Source organism: Lepidochelys olivacea (assembly GCF_965140295.1).
Source record: "Lepidochelys olivacea isolate rLepOli2 genome assembly, chromosome: 7".
NCBI lineage: Eukaryota > Metazoa > Chordata > Testudines > Cheloniidae > Lepidochelys > Lepidochelys olivacea.
Window position 1 is genome coordinate 52722479 of NC_140417.1, and position 14427 is coordinate 52736905.

General features: G+C 46.8%; 1 protein-coding gene across 6 annotated transcripts in view; it reads right to left on the reverse strand.

Moving 5' to 3' along the window:
• LOC311524055 (uncharacterized protein) overlaps positions 1–14427 on the reverse strand; it is a 127716-nt gene that overhangs the window by 75006 nt on the left and 38283 nt on the right. For all 6 annotated transcript variants that reach the window (XR_014712474.1, XM_084634796.1, XM_084634797.1 and 3 more), the window contains exons 3-7: positions 11746–11907; positions 8551–8704; positions 5244–5398; positions 3991–4017; positions 2118–2233 (exon numbers count right to left, since the gene is read on the reverse strand). Coding sequence is in view for 5 of the 6 variants with exons in the window: in XM_084634796.1 (XP_084490922.1) it covers positions 2118–2233; positions 3991–4017; positions 5244–5398; positions 8551–8704; positions 11746–11907 (614 nt within the window). In the remaining variant the exon portion in view is untranslated. The remainder of the gene's footprint in view (positions 1–2117; positions 2234–3990; positions 4018–5243; positions 5399–8550; positions 8705–11745; positions 11908–14427) is intronic.

Here is a 14427-nt window from a genome sequence, read left to right on the forward strand (position 1 = left end):
TTACAAATGGAATAACGGTCTAATGCTCCATTTCCCATAGCTGTGGTCCCAGTGGAGACTGGGTTGGGGGCCAAACCCCAGGCATTTGTAAAAGAGCCATTGCCCCCAGATTTTAAAAATATAAAAAGACTTGTGTTGTTCGTAAATGCTGGTCAGGCATAACCCCTGCACTTCCACCAGCAGGGGGTGCTCTACCTTTGCTGCTGAATCTAGCCAAGCCATCTCTTCTTGCTGTGCCATGTCACCACCTCCATCAGTGGTTGCAGGGAATGCATCCCCAAAGAGCACAGGAGAGCTGTGTGAGTACAGTGAAGGGAGGTGGGGGTGAAGGTCTGAGAGTGGAGGGGGAGCTGGAAATGGGAAGGAAAGGGGTCGACAGTGGGCTTGGAGTGGGGAGAGGGATTTAATGGAAGGAAAGTCAAAAAGGGTTACAAGGTTTGGGAACAGGAGTGGAAAATCAACATATTTCTGGTGCTTCCCTGTTCCATCCAGATGAGACGTACTGTCTGTTCTTGGGGTATCCCAGCATTTCCATTGGGTCCCAGCTGGGACCAGTAAGTATAGCAGTGATAAAACAATTGTATAAAGAGCTATGGGACCTAGTCCTCAGCTGGTCCCCTTGCCTTCAATGGAGCTATGCTGATGTACACCAGCATAATTCTTATTTATGGAGCACTGGTGATATTCTCAGCACTACACAGAGCAGGGCAAAGACCAGGTAGGATTTTACAGTCAGAAAGAGACAGATGTAGCCAGAAGTCTTTTGAACCCTAAATGCAGTTTGGGTCCAATTCAAGCTTGGAGCAAAGGTTCAGGATGGGTTGTGTTTTCTCCCTGGCTGATTTGCCCATGCCATATATTGTAGCTAAAGCTCTTTGATCTCTTTCTGCTTTGTATTTGTTTCAGTTTCCCAAACAATAGCAGGAAGCTTGCCTGTTGCGTGGATTTGGTCCCATACCAAGTTTTTTCCAGCTGGGAAAGACATTCTGTGAACCATTAGAGGATTTTCCAGCTGTAACTACATGGAGCCTAATTCAAATGTGTCTTCATAATGTAGGTGCACCTTACCTCCCGGAACACTGGGACATTCCTGAATTAAAAGGCTGTTCTGCCAGCTGAAAATTGAAAATAGCCTGCATTCTTTGCAGCAATTGCTATCAATACTACTGAGTCCCCAGCTGAAAAAACACGGGAGGGTTGCACAGTGCCATGTAATCCTCCCGCTCTTGTGAGTAAGATATCCAGGCTTTTCCTGTTACCCAGTTACATACACAAATCAACAGAGATTTGTTGGAACAGATGAGAGAGCTTGGAAAACTAAATGAATATCCATGCAGGGGATGACTGGCAGTGGTGTCATTGTATTTGACTCACCCATATAACATGATGATATGTAGAGATAGACCATGCAATATAAATGTGTTATTAGTGCCCATCCAAGTAACCAGCACAGGTTATCTAGCAGAGGTGGGATGCTCTGCTTTCTGCTCAATTACCCAACCATAACAATGAATAGAAACCATCCAAGTACACACACAATCAGCAAATGATTTTCTGCATCTCAGTTGAATGGAAATCTTTACACCAATTCTGATTTTTCCACCATGTATCTCCAAACTAGATTGGGTACAACATGGGGTTACCATTCCCCTTGAAGGGAAACACATTGGGGGATTGACGGCAGCATATAGCTCAAAAGGATTTGGAATAAAAATTGGTATATGAGCTGGATTTGAATTGGCCATGGCTAGTTACACGCTGTATGTCTCGGGTGAACTGTCCAGAAGTCTGAAGGTTCCTCTGCCATGCTAGGAAAATGGATCTGTTTTACAGCACTTCAATGTTATCCAATGGCATTCACCCAGCACAGCAGGAAATCTTTACAGGCCAGGTGGAAACTTAAATCGACTGGACAAGAGAAGACACAAATAGCTTGTACTTTTACCAGAACTAGCAGCAAACTGCAATGGCTAGAGATGAGGAGGGAGTTGTCTGGTTCAGAAAAGTACTCTCCTGCCAGAGCAGTCATAGAGAAATATTAATTAAGCCCCCTCACTGCATCCTCTCAATTACAAACCAAAGACTCCCATGAACATCCCAGTCCTGGCAGGTATTACCTGTAGAGTTGTGGACAGGACCTCTTCAGAGCTGCCGATGACAGCCCCAACTTGCTTTGGTTTCTCAGCCTGGTCTTCATGAGATCCTTCATTCTGCCCCAAGCGTGGCTTTCACCCTGGGCAGTACAAACCAAGTCACAACTTAGGCTGATACCGAGAGAAAATTCCCTGTCTAGTGGGAAGTACTAAAGGGTGCTTCCAGGACGACTGATTTATAGGGGAGATTTCTGCTTAAAATACTAACTTAACCAGAACATCAGAGTTATTGTCCCTCTTGGTGCCAATACAGAACTGTTCTTTCTTCAGAAAAATTAGTTATCTAGTTTCAGGTCAAACAAATTGATTATAATAGTCCTTGGGAGATTATTCCACAGACTTTATAGTTAGCAATTTCCCCCCACCCTTGGTATTCAGTCTGCAGTTATGACCATTATGTAGTGTGGCTTGAACATGACATGGAAGCAGAGGTTCCTGTAGCCTCCAATAAATTTCTACTACTGCCATTTTCCCTCAGTTACATTGCTGTGCCCATGATAGAGCTTTCCAAGTTAATGTTTTAGAGAGTGAAAGGTATTTGGTGGTTGGTGGGTGGTGCTGGGGATCTGCCTTAGGGCACATTTCACCTCATTGTTTAACTCTATGAAGGACAAAATTAGTTCAACTGATTTGGTTCCTTGCCCACTTACACCTACCCAGGGAGGCTTTACAAAAAAATCATCCTAAAAATCACAGCCTGACTCCTGTATCATTTACACTAGTGTTGGTTACACTGGTGTAACTCAACTGGTTTCAGCAGAGCTGCTCTTGGTTTATCCTGATGTAAATGAGATGAGAATCAGGCCCAGATTTTTTTCCTTTCATATCAGCAACCAACACCAATTCAAAACGTCATTTCTAAATGCTAATTACAATCTGGTTTTATTTTTAACACATCAAGGCCTCTTGTTAACAGTTTTCTAATGTTCTGTCTGGGGCTGAACTTCTCCTAAGTTCATATGGGGTACTGCTTTTGTTATTCCAGTTTCAAAAGCCTTGATATCCAACACTACCTTGTTATAAAATTCCCAGAGCCATTGCTGGGAAACCTTTGGAACCGAAGAAAAATGTTTCCCATGTTAATTGAAAGGCTCCTGAAGTGGTTTAATATGCTACGTAATTGAGTGAAGAAAGCACTGAATTGCAGCCACCTCTGGAGTGGAATCAGACAACTATTCACCAGCACATCCCAGTGCTGCACAATAAGTTCAGGAGAGGAGACTTTATCACTGTTAATCTTATTCAGGGCCTACTAAGTTTCATACCATCTGTTGTAGGCTCAGATGAAGACTGAAATATTAATTTCATTGATACCAAATTAACTTTCCTTAAGTGAGGCCAGGATAATAGCTAAAATAGAAAATCACTATATTTATTATTATTTATTTATATTGCAGTAGGGTCTGAAGGCCTCAGCTAGGTTGGGGCCCATTGTGTCAGGTGCTGTGCAAACATAGAGTATATGACAGCCTCTGCTCAGAAAAGCTTAAACTGTCTACATTAAAGAAAGTCCCAATACAAATTGTTCAATCTCTTTCCTTGTGAAGGATGCGTTGCACAATTGGGTTATCTGTAGTGAAGATGGAGGACAGCTGAGGCAACTCCAGTGAAGAACACTCAGAAGGGGTAACAATCAGCAGATGGGACTGTGGTATTATTGGCTCTATTACTCGGTTGTAAACTTTTGGGGACAAGGATCATCTTTTTTGTTCCGTGTGTGTACGGCACCTAGCACCATGGGCTCCTGGGCCATGACTGAGGCTGGTAGGCACTATGACTGATAACACACATAAATAGTATGTGGAAGGGAAATGCATGTAACAACGTCATTACTTACGGGGATACTCTTACCGAGGTCAGCCCCCTGAAAACAAAGGCAAAAGAAAAATCAGAATTAGCCGGAGCGAGGGCTGATCTTGTGGAAAGGGCACTAATCTGGGCTCAGTTCCCCAGCTCTGCCACACACTCCCTGCTTCACCATGGTCAAGTCAATCCATCTCTCTGTCCTCCATCAGTAAAATGGGGATCATACACCTTCCTTACTCCCACCCTTTGTCTTTCATGTCTATTAGGACTGTAAACTCACGTATACAGCGCCTAGCACATCTTGGTTGGCTCCACCAGGCCCTGCTGACATAACTACACTAATGTAAGTGTATCCTAGCTCGGATTTTTTGCTTTACTTTCACTTAGATTGAGGATGAAGTACTGACTGACTGACAAAGATCAGCATTTACCATCTTCAGTTACATTTAATGCTGCATTTCCTATTCTGATTGCTGGGTATCCCATGGAGACCATAGAAAGGTGAAATGCGATGGTGTGGAAAATGCTGATTGTGTTTTAATGGCATCCACATGTCAATAATAGTAGGATCTCCAAACAGTTCTGTTTCAATAGGCACCTAAATTGTGAGAGCTTGATACTGCAGCCCACTGAAATCACAAGGGCTACTCATGTGCTTAATGTTAAGGTTGTGCTTAAATGCTTTGCTGGGTCAGGGCCAGAGCGCACAGCACCTTTCAGGATCAAGCCTTGAATGTGTCTCTGAAGCTCATGCAAACAATCTGAACCACTTAGGTGTGCAACATTGGCTGGAAACTTCCTACAGGCAGACTTTCCTGTAAGATTCCCACTGCTTCCTCTCTCCTGTGAAGCGGTAACACTGTGATTACAGCCTCTCGCCCAGCATCCCAGCACTTCTGATCCCCACTGGAACCTGAAAGTGCAGAGATGGTGTAAACAATGGAAAAGTGCTGGAGAGGAAAAACACCCGCCCAGAGTTTCTTTGGCTTCACAAGGGCTTCACATCAGCATGGGTTGGGTTTGCATTTGGGCTGGAGGCTTGTTGTTACACCACCACATTCCAAGCCTCACATCAAGTGTATTGATTTCAGGCCTGGCGCTGAGCACCTGGCCACAGCTCTTATTGACTCCCATTTCTCAGCAGATTTTTCTCGGTCCCTAATTTTGTAGTCTCCAAAACCCCACTTTGATCCCCTTGCATTTGGCTGATGGTTGCTTCCCTTGCTGTCTCAGCACTGTCATCACAGCTTTGTCAGTCTCTCTGAGTGTTAGCTTATCAGTCACCTTTTTCGTCGTTGGGTCCTTTAGCAGGAAAGCTTGGCCATCAGTCAGATTATAGGCATCTCTGAGGTCATTCTCCTCATTGCTCCTTTTACGCCAGGTCTTCCTGAGCCCCAGCACCAGCTGTCTATCTCCTGATTCCAGGTGTGTGTCACTTCCTGCAATTCAATGGTCAGATTTATTCGCACAAATGGCCCAGTAGGGTCCCTATGGGCACTGTTATCAGCAGGCTGTGAACTACTAGCCTTGGAAAGAGAACGCTGGAGACATTCTTCCCTCTTTAAGTGCCTGAGTTCCTTGTCTTACAAGAAACAAGAAATGTCCAAGCTTTGCTGCTGCAACCCCCTATGGAACAAGGTACTGTTCTAAGGTAGGATAGATCTGGATAGCTCCTCCCCACCCTCAGAGGATTTTGGAATTCACTTGGATATAAAGCATGAAATCCTGGCTCTGTTTAAATCAATGACAAAGCTCCCATTGACTTCAGTGTTCAGAAACCACAAGTGTGTGTGTGGGAGGGAGGGAAATACTGGAGCATTTCAGAACCTTAAAACTGGAGATGGGCTGGACCAAAACCGCAGATAAAACATCCCCTAGATCCACATGTTCTGTCTCGGGCCCATCCTGGCTTCAGAATGTTGAGTTCAAGTTTTGTTCTAGAAATAAGTCAGGGTTTGGGAGATTTCTCAGTTGTTTCCAAACTGATTCAAACCCCTGTGGTGTTAATCTAGACAAGCATCCTTCCAAACCAGGGGAGCAGAGCAGAGCTTGCTTAAAAGGGCTCTCCTCTCTGTCTGAATACATCTGAGAAGGCTCATGTCTGTTGTGTGCAGGGGATGACTGGCAGTGGTGTCATAGTCTGAGAGATGGGCCTGAGCCCAAACTTCACAGTGAAACCAAACAGCCTCAGAATTTGGGTTAGTTCAGATCCTTCTATGGATCCAAACTTCCCTGCTGGCTGTGTTCTTCATAACAGGCTGAGCCCAGTCCCTCCAAACCTGTGGGAAAGTTTGCATTGGAATCCAAATTGCACAGGTAGGGCTTAGCTCTGTCTCAGCTAGCATGTGCTCTGTGCCTGTTTGAGATGGTAGGATGCTCATAACTGGGGCACGGGGCTAAGGCTTCCCACATTAGGTCAAATCACATCTTGTTTTGGGTATCTTAAGGTGCCAGTGAAGAACTAACCTAACACACGGGCTAAGGAATGTTGAGTTCCTTGAAAGGACAGTTTAGTGAGTGCACTTCCCTTACCTTCTCTCACCATGTCTACAGGTTAGCTAACCCATATTAAAATCCTAGTGTAGACAAGGCAATTGTTTTTAAAATGTTAGCTGGTCAAGGTAACATCCTGGGTTACCCCATAGGATTGACCCCAACCAGCTAATATGGTAAAACTACACCGGGCCTTGTGTACACTAGGAGAGTGGTTCCCAAAGTGGGGTCCCCAGCCCCTGGGGATCTGCCGGGGGCTATGGGGTGGGGGGTCTGTCCAGTGATGAGCTGCCAAAATCTTAACAACCGGTTCCCTCCTCACCCTACGAGGGGGTCGTGGCCTGCCCCCGGGGACTCCTGCCCCATCCAACCCCCCGCGTTACTTGATGCCACCCCGCCCCATCCACCCCCCTCCCCTGTCCCCTGACTGCCCCTGGAACCAGGCAGAAGGGTCTCGTGGGCCACTGTAGTGGCCAGAGGGACCTGCTGGGGGGCGAGGTGGGGAGTCCCTGCGGAACTTACCTGAGGCGGCTCCCAGGAAGGATCCAGCAGGTCCTTCAGGCTCCTAGGGGCGGGGTAGCGAAGCTGGGGGGGAGCAGGGGGAGCAACCAACTCCATGGGTGCTCCGGGGCTGGAGCACCCATGGGGAAAATTTGGTGGGTGCACAGCACCCACCGGCAGCTCCCCGCCTGGCCCCAGCTCACCTCACCTCTGCTCCGCCTTTGCTTCCTCCCCTGAACGCGCTGCCCCACTCTGCCTCTCCGTCCCCCGCCCTCCCGGCTTCCTGCGAATCAGCTGTTCGCCGGGAAGCCGGGGAGGGCTGAGAAGCAAGCGGCAGCTTTGCGCTCAGGCCCAGGGAGGCGGAGGTGAGCTGGGGCGGGGAGCAGTTCCCCTGTGCACTTCCCCCACCCCACCCCCCGGGTTACCTGCTGCGGCGCGGGCGGCCCTCCTTGCCCCCCCTCCCCGCCTCCCTGGGCCTGAGCGCAAAGCCACCGCTTGCTTCTCAGCCCTCCCAGGCTTCCCGCGCGAACAGCTCATTCGCGGGAAGCCAGGGGGGCAGAGAAGCAGAGCGGGGCAGCGGGTTCAGGGGAGGAGGCGGAGGCGGAGCGGAGGTGAGGTGAGCTGGGGCGGGGCAGGGAGCTGCTGGTGGGTGCTCTGCGCCCACCAAATTTTCCCCGTGGGTGCTCCACCCCCGGAGCACCCCCGGAGTCAGCGCTTAAGGCGCCACTTTTGGCCGGTTGTTAAATTTAGAAGCCCTTTTAGAACCGGTTGTCCCGTGAGGGACATCACGGGACAACCGGTTCTAAAAGGGCTTCTAAATTTAATAACTGGTTCCAGTGAACTGGTGTGAACCGGCTCCAGCTTACCACTGGGTCTGTCCCTTGAGCCAGGGCCAGAACATGTCAGAACAATGTTCTGGCACTTTTGCCCCATGGAGGCTCCATTTTGTTCTCAAAATGGCATCCTATATGCAGTTTGATTTCACATGTACTAGATGTAAGAGGTCAAGCTGGTAAGGGTATTCCCACATTGGCATGGGCATTCGGGTAGTACCAGAACTTGCCTATTCAAGACTACATGCTCTCTGTGAGGGGTTAGAAGGTGTCAAGACTCACAACACTTCTACAAGATAGGAAAGTAATGCCCCCGTTTAGAAAAAAACAGAAGTACAGATAGTGACTAATAGAATAATAGTAACATGAAACTTGTTGGAGTCTAGGCCAATAAGTTAGATGCCAAAGGGGTCCTTGGCAGTAAAAGGTTTGGGAAGCACTGAACTAGGATTTTAATGTGGGATAACACAGGTAAAAATTACACCATTTTGCCTAGTGAAAATAAAGCCACAGATTCAGGAACCTCTAACTTCTATAAATTTCAGATAATCCCATTTGAGCATGAAGGCAGGATTGAGCCCTTTGGGCCTGATTCTCCATTGTCTTGTGCAGTCATTTACACCTGTGCAAAAGCAGTGCAAAACCCCACTCACCTGATTTAGTAGCATTTTACCCCCACTTGGCACAGGTGTAGATGACAACACAAGTTGCAGGGTGGGAGTGAATCAGGGCCATGAGACATCAACACCAATACCGAAACCCACCTCTTTCTGGGATGATTGAAAGGTCGGACTGGTTTCCACTCTGAATCAAGAGACTGTGCGGTCTGCTCCTCCCAGTAAAAAATTTCTTCACCTCCTGGTACGAGTTGAGCAAGATGCTGGCAGCTCCACAGGAACAGTGCTGCAGAAAATACTCCTACACCAGACGAAGAGAAGGTATGCAGGCTGTTACAAGATAACTGGGGCAGGGAGATATTGCGGACAAATTGTAAGGATTCCAAACTAGAGATGTCCAGGATTATTCCATGTTTTCTCTAGCAGCTGATCCCTAAAGATTCTGAGTGCTTTGGAAATAGTGCTTTGTACTAACGGCCTGACAGGTGTAAGCGTAGTTGTTAGCAATTAATATTTTGATCCCTGCATCAGCATCCTGCTGAAAACTTATAGACATTGACTGATAGTCAACATATTTTAACATCTCTTCCAAAAAGAAACTGAATTCACATTTCCATATTCACAGCTGCTCAACCAAGACACTGTGTGTGTAAATAAACACATCCCACTATAAAAGTGACTCACAATTTAAGATAATATTATTTCTGTAGGAAAATGCACAAACAATAGTATCTTGTGTTTTTATAGCCGGGATGCCAGAGTCAGATAAAATGTTGCTAAACAAATATGCTGTAGGTGGTATTCAGTTACTTGCCAAAGCAGTGACATCTTGATTGCTTGTAACTGACTCTGTGAAGAAGTTTCATGTATCAGCGTAAGGCCGTTTTGCACCTAAGTGAACTGTGATTTTAAATTCAATATCGTTTTCTCCATAATTTGTAGATTAATCTTGTCACGTGTGTGGAATGCGGTGGTTGTTTAACAATGCCCAGGAATGCTACACAAGAGCTTAGGACAAGACATGAAGAGTGCTTTATCTATTTGCAACTGCAGGGGAATGTAACTAGGTAGAAATAGATCCTTACTGGTGTTGGCATTTGACCAGGACACCAGGGTAAGCTCCTTTTAAGAACCACAAGCAGTCACGTTAACCCTAAGTTAACCCTCTCGTCTGAAAGCTGTTTACCCAACAGTATAGTGCTCTATAATGCCTCCAGGCTGGGATGCTGCTTTGCAGAGCAGAGGGAAGAGTGCCACCTTCTTAGACTGGGATTTTTCACTGGGGCTTAAAGGAATCCCTTGCAAGTCAGTGGGAGTTGGGTGCCTAATTCCCTTAGCCCCCTTTGGAAATCCCAGCTCAAACAGCACCCCTGAAGCATCTGCTGTGGATATTCCTTGGACACATCTCTCCCAAGCACTGTTTGTGGCTACTCAGCTGAAGAGATCTGCTAGGATCCTAGGAGAAGGTGGTGCAGGTAGCATTCTGCCACCCTTTGATACTGCACTGGGAGATACAGCTCTCTTTCTCCAGGAGTCCATGTGTCCTCTAACTGATGTTTTGCTTTTTCATCTCTTGGTACTTTCCAAAGGATTAAAGGACTCTCTGGGTAGGAAGAGCTTAGAAGCCTTATGATTAAAAGGGGGCTTTCCTGTCAGATCTCTTGTGCACTTAGGATCCAATGTTATGAGCTGCTGAGCACCCTCAACTCCCAGCAGAACCTAATAAATCAGCAGAGTTCTGTTGACTTCAATAGGACATAGATTCCTAAATCACTTGGGTGCTTTTGAAAATGTTACCCTTAGTCTCCCTGGCCCAGATCCTCAAAGAAATGGGAGTTAGGCGTCTAAATACCTTTGAGGAGCTGGTCCTTTTGCAGTTGGGGATAACAGTATTTCCTACATCACAGAAGGGTTGTGAGGATTAATACATTGAGGATGGTGAGATGTTATGATGTTGGGGAGGTCTCTTAAATACCAAGGGCAGGTAATTAGTTAGTGTTTGTAAAGTGCTTTGAAAATGCAAAGAGCATATTACTACTGTGAACTAGATACCCCAGTGGTGGGTGCATTACATTTGCAGATAGGGAGATTCTGCCAAGGGATCTTTAAAAATACAAAATGCATGTAGGTTAAAAATGTAGGGCCAGATCCTCAGCTGGTATAAATCGGGGTAGCTCCTTTAATGTCAATGGAGAGGCTATGCTGAAGATTTGGCCCTGGTAATGCAGATGGTAAGGGTTGCTGCAAACAATGACTCACAATTGTTAAGCTTTCAGGAAATGTGCTAACCATTCCCAGGCCCTGTGTAGGAGGCAGCATTGCTCTGAGGGAGAGAGCTGGGCACAAGGAGATTACTGGATGTGCCGTTTTGCTGAATCACAATGCCACATTGGCTTTGTTTCTGAAAGGGGGCAAGTCACCTATTCCAGTAGCAGCCCAAGCAGGTGGGTGAGAAGCACGGGGTGTGTGTGTGTGGGGGGAGAATGTAGTCAAAAGAACAAAGGAATCCTCCTCCTCCCCTGCTCACCCCCACCCCCCAAAAAAACCAAATTGCTGAGCGCTGAGTCTCACAAACCCCTCCTATTGAGTTGATGGTGATAGGTTAAAAAAAAAACGTGGAAGGATGATTGTATGGCTAAAGCATGAGACTGGAAGTCAGTGGATCTGGGGTCTGTTCCCAGTTCTGATGCTACCTTCCTGTGAGACCCTGGACAGGTCATGTCATCTCTGTACCTCAGTTTCCCTCTATTTAAAGTGGGGAAGATAATGCTAGCCTGCCTCACAGGGGAGTTGTGAAGCTTAATTTATTACCATTTGTAAATCACACTGAGATTCTCAGAGAAAAGCACCCAGTGATACAGCTGGTTGTGAAATAATGTTTCAACCCCCACCCCCTGGCCAAACAAACTGATGAAAAAGAACATGTTTCATTTTTGTTTGGCAGCCAAACACCAAAAAAATCTTCAGTTTTCAGCAACTAAAAACAAAATGTTTAGGTTTAAAACCAAACATTTGGGAGTAGTAGGAGGGGTGTTTTTGGGGAGGGGACGGGGGTTGGATGACAACCCTAATATTTTTGACAAAAACAGAAATGTTTTCCAATTTCCACTAAGTCAAAAAGCCATACTTGCCACCCAAAAATAAAAGTTTCAACAAAATAATAATAATATTATATAATATTAATAATATTATTATCCTGAAGTAAATAAGGAAAAACCCCGGTAACTGCAGTTGGAATGCGGGGGCTATAAATCCTGCTTTGCGGTTTTGTACCCTCATGCTAGGGCTGAGGTTGGCAGCATTTTCCCATAACCCAGAGAGCACCTAATTACCTGTTCTTACCTCCTTTATCTGGCTCATCTTCCGCTCCTTCTGCAAACCACACACTTGCTTTTGGAGTCGTAGATTGTGTTCCTGCAGCTGCCCAATCTTCTCTATCAGCTGACAGATGTGTTCCAGATACCCAAGGCCAGAGCTGAGAGCCTTGGTGTTCCCTTGGTTCACCTGCAATGACAAAGCCATTCAGAGCACAGACCAACAGTGGCAAAATCATTCTGAGCAGCTATTGCCCTACCTCCCCTGTTACAGTTTCACAGGCCACCAAAAATACACCGGGCGAGCAGTGTGGTTAAAATGAGAACTAGCCCAGGCCTTTATCCCAACCCCAAACCTTATCTTTGAGGTTAGAAAAAGTCTGTTTCGTTCACTTTTTTCAGCCCACGCTGCACCCCCATCTGTCTCCAGTCAGAACCAGCAGTGCTAAAGTTTTCAGTGCAACCTAAGGAGTCCCAGTAAAATGAAATTTCACCTTATGATAGCCCCAAGATGCCCCAATGTCTTATGGCATTGCTGCATGAACTGGAAGAGCAGGGAGAGAGGCTATTTCCAGCCCAACCCTTCAGGCTCAAGATTCAGATGGAGCAGATTCCAGTGGGCAGCCAAACTACTAGGTGCTCATCTCCATATATTTCATTTACACCCACAGCTATCCTTCCAGAGTGGTGTAAAAGTCCCATAGCATAAGTGAGAATCTGGGCCTAGAACGTATGCAGTCACACTCCTGGGTCCAAATTCATCCCTGATGTAGCTCCACTGAAATCAATGGAGCTGCACCCTGGAGGAATTTAGCCCATTGACATCAATGTGAGTTGCATCTGTCTGCATCAGGGCTGATTTTGGGCCTCTCTAAATGTCTGATCATAGAATCATAGAATATTAGGGTTGGAAGAGACCTCAGGAGGTCATCTAGTCCAACCCCCTGCTCAAAGCAGGACCAATCCCAACTAAATCATCCCAGCCAGGGCTTTGTCAAGCCAGGCCTTAAAAACCTCTAAGGATCAAGATTCCACCACCTTCCTAGGTAACCCATTCCAGTGCTTCACCACCCTCCTAGTGCAATAGTGTTTCCTAATATCCAACCTAGATCTCCCACACAGCAACTTGAGACCATTGCTCCTTGTTCTGTCACCTGCCACCACTGAGAACAGCTGAGCTCCATCCTCTTTGAAACCCCCTTCAGGTAATTGAAGGCTGCTATCAAATCCCCCCTCACTCTTCTCTTCTGCAGACTAAACAAGCCCAGTTCCCTCAGCCTCTGCTCGTAAGGCATGTGCCCAAGCCCCCTGATCATTTTTGTTGCCCTCTGCTGGACTCTCTCCAGTTTGTCCACATTCTTTCTGTAGAGGGGGGCCCAAAACTGGACGCAGTACTCCAGATGTGGCCTTACCAGTGCCGAATAGAGGGTAATAATCATTTCCCTCAATCTGCTGGCAATGCTCTTACTAATGCAGCCCAATATGCCATTAGCCTTCTTGGCAACAAGGGCACACTGCTGACTCATATCCAGCTTCTCACCCACTGTAATCCCCAGGTCCTTTTCTGCAGAATTACTGCTTAGCCAGTGCAAGCTACAGTGCTTTGCCACTCTGGGACTAACCTAGTCTGGGGCACAAGATCTCTGCTGCCTTTGCACCTTGCAGAGTCATTTGCAGCTATGCAGAGTGAGTGGAAGACACTACCCCAGTGTAAGTGAGTAGGGAAGTCTGATTGGGTGGCATGGCATAGGTGTATGTACACAATGACACAAGGACACAATGTCGAAGGCGACAGAGAACCAGGCTCTAGGTGTGCAACCTATGCCAACATCTACATCACTGCTGATTTAGCCTCATGTCACCAGTTAGGCAGTGAACTTCATTCTGGGCCTAACCCAAGCCACTGAAGTCAACGGGAGTCTTTCCATTGGCTCCAGCAGGCTTTGGATCAGGTCCCCTGAGTTCCTTACCCAGGTGGCGATGGGTGTTTGTCTTGAGGAAAGTATGCAGGATTAGGCCCCCTATATGGTTATGGCAAGAATTAGATGAGTCTATTCCACTGTCACAGGGTGACTGGCCCGTTTAATGGGGGTTGGAGGCAGTGCATCTGTGACTAATTACCTGCCACGCAACTGGGCTTAAGGGAAGGCACCTTGGCTTCATGAAGGGAAAGACAGCAGCTGTGGGAGCTGCTGAAGAGGGCTCCTGAAGGAAGCTGCTGGAGGAGTGGCTGAGAGTCCAGAAACACTGGCCCAAAGAGTCCTGTGCAACACCCTGACTGCAAAGAGGAGAGACTACAGTCTGGGAATGGATGCATCTAGGGTACGTTGAGGGATAGAGCCCTGAGATGACTCAAAAGTGTGCCTGGAGGAGAGGCTTGGAGCCAGCCAGACCTCAGGGAGAGGAAGGGGCTGTGCCCAGTGGAAAACTGTGAAAGGAATAGATGGAAGAGACTTTGCTTTGGGTTTACTTTACTTTATATGTTAACAAACCAGTCCCCAAGAAAGAGGTTTGTTATTGTATATAAATCTCTGTGGATTATTTCTGGGACTTTGAAAGAGAAACTGAGGCAATGGGCTGCAGAGCCACATTTGGCCAATAGGGGGTCACTGCAGAGGAGGCACACCCTTTGACATACACATAGACTTACATGTTCCATTTCTTAGCATGAGAGTAAATGTTCAGTCTTCGGAAGAAATACTGTATTGTT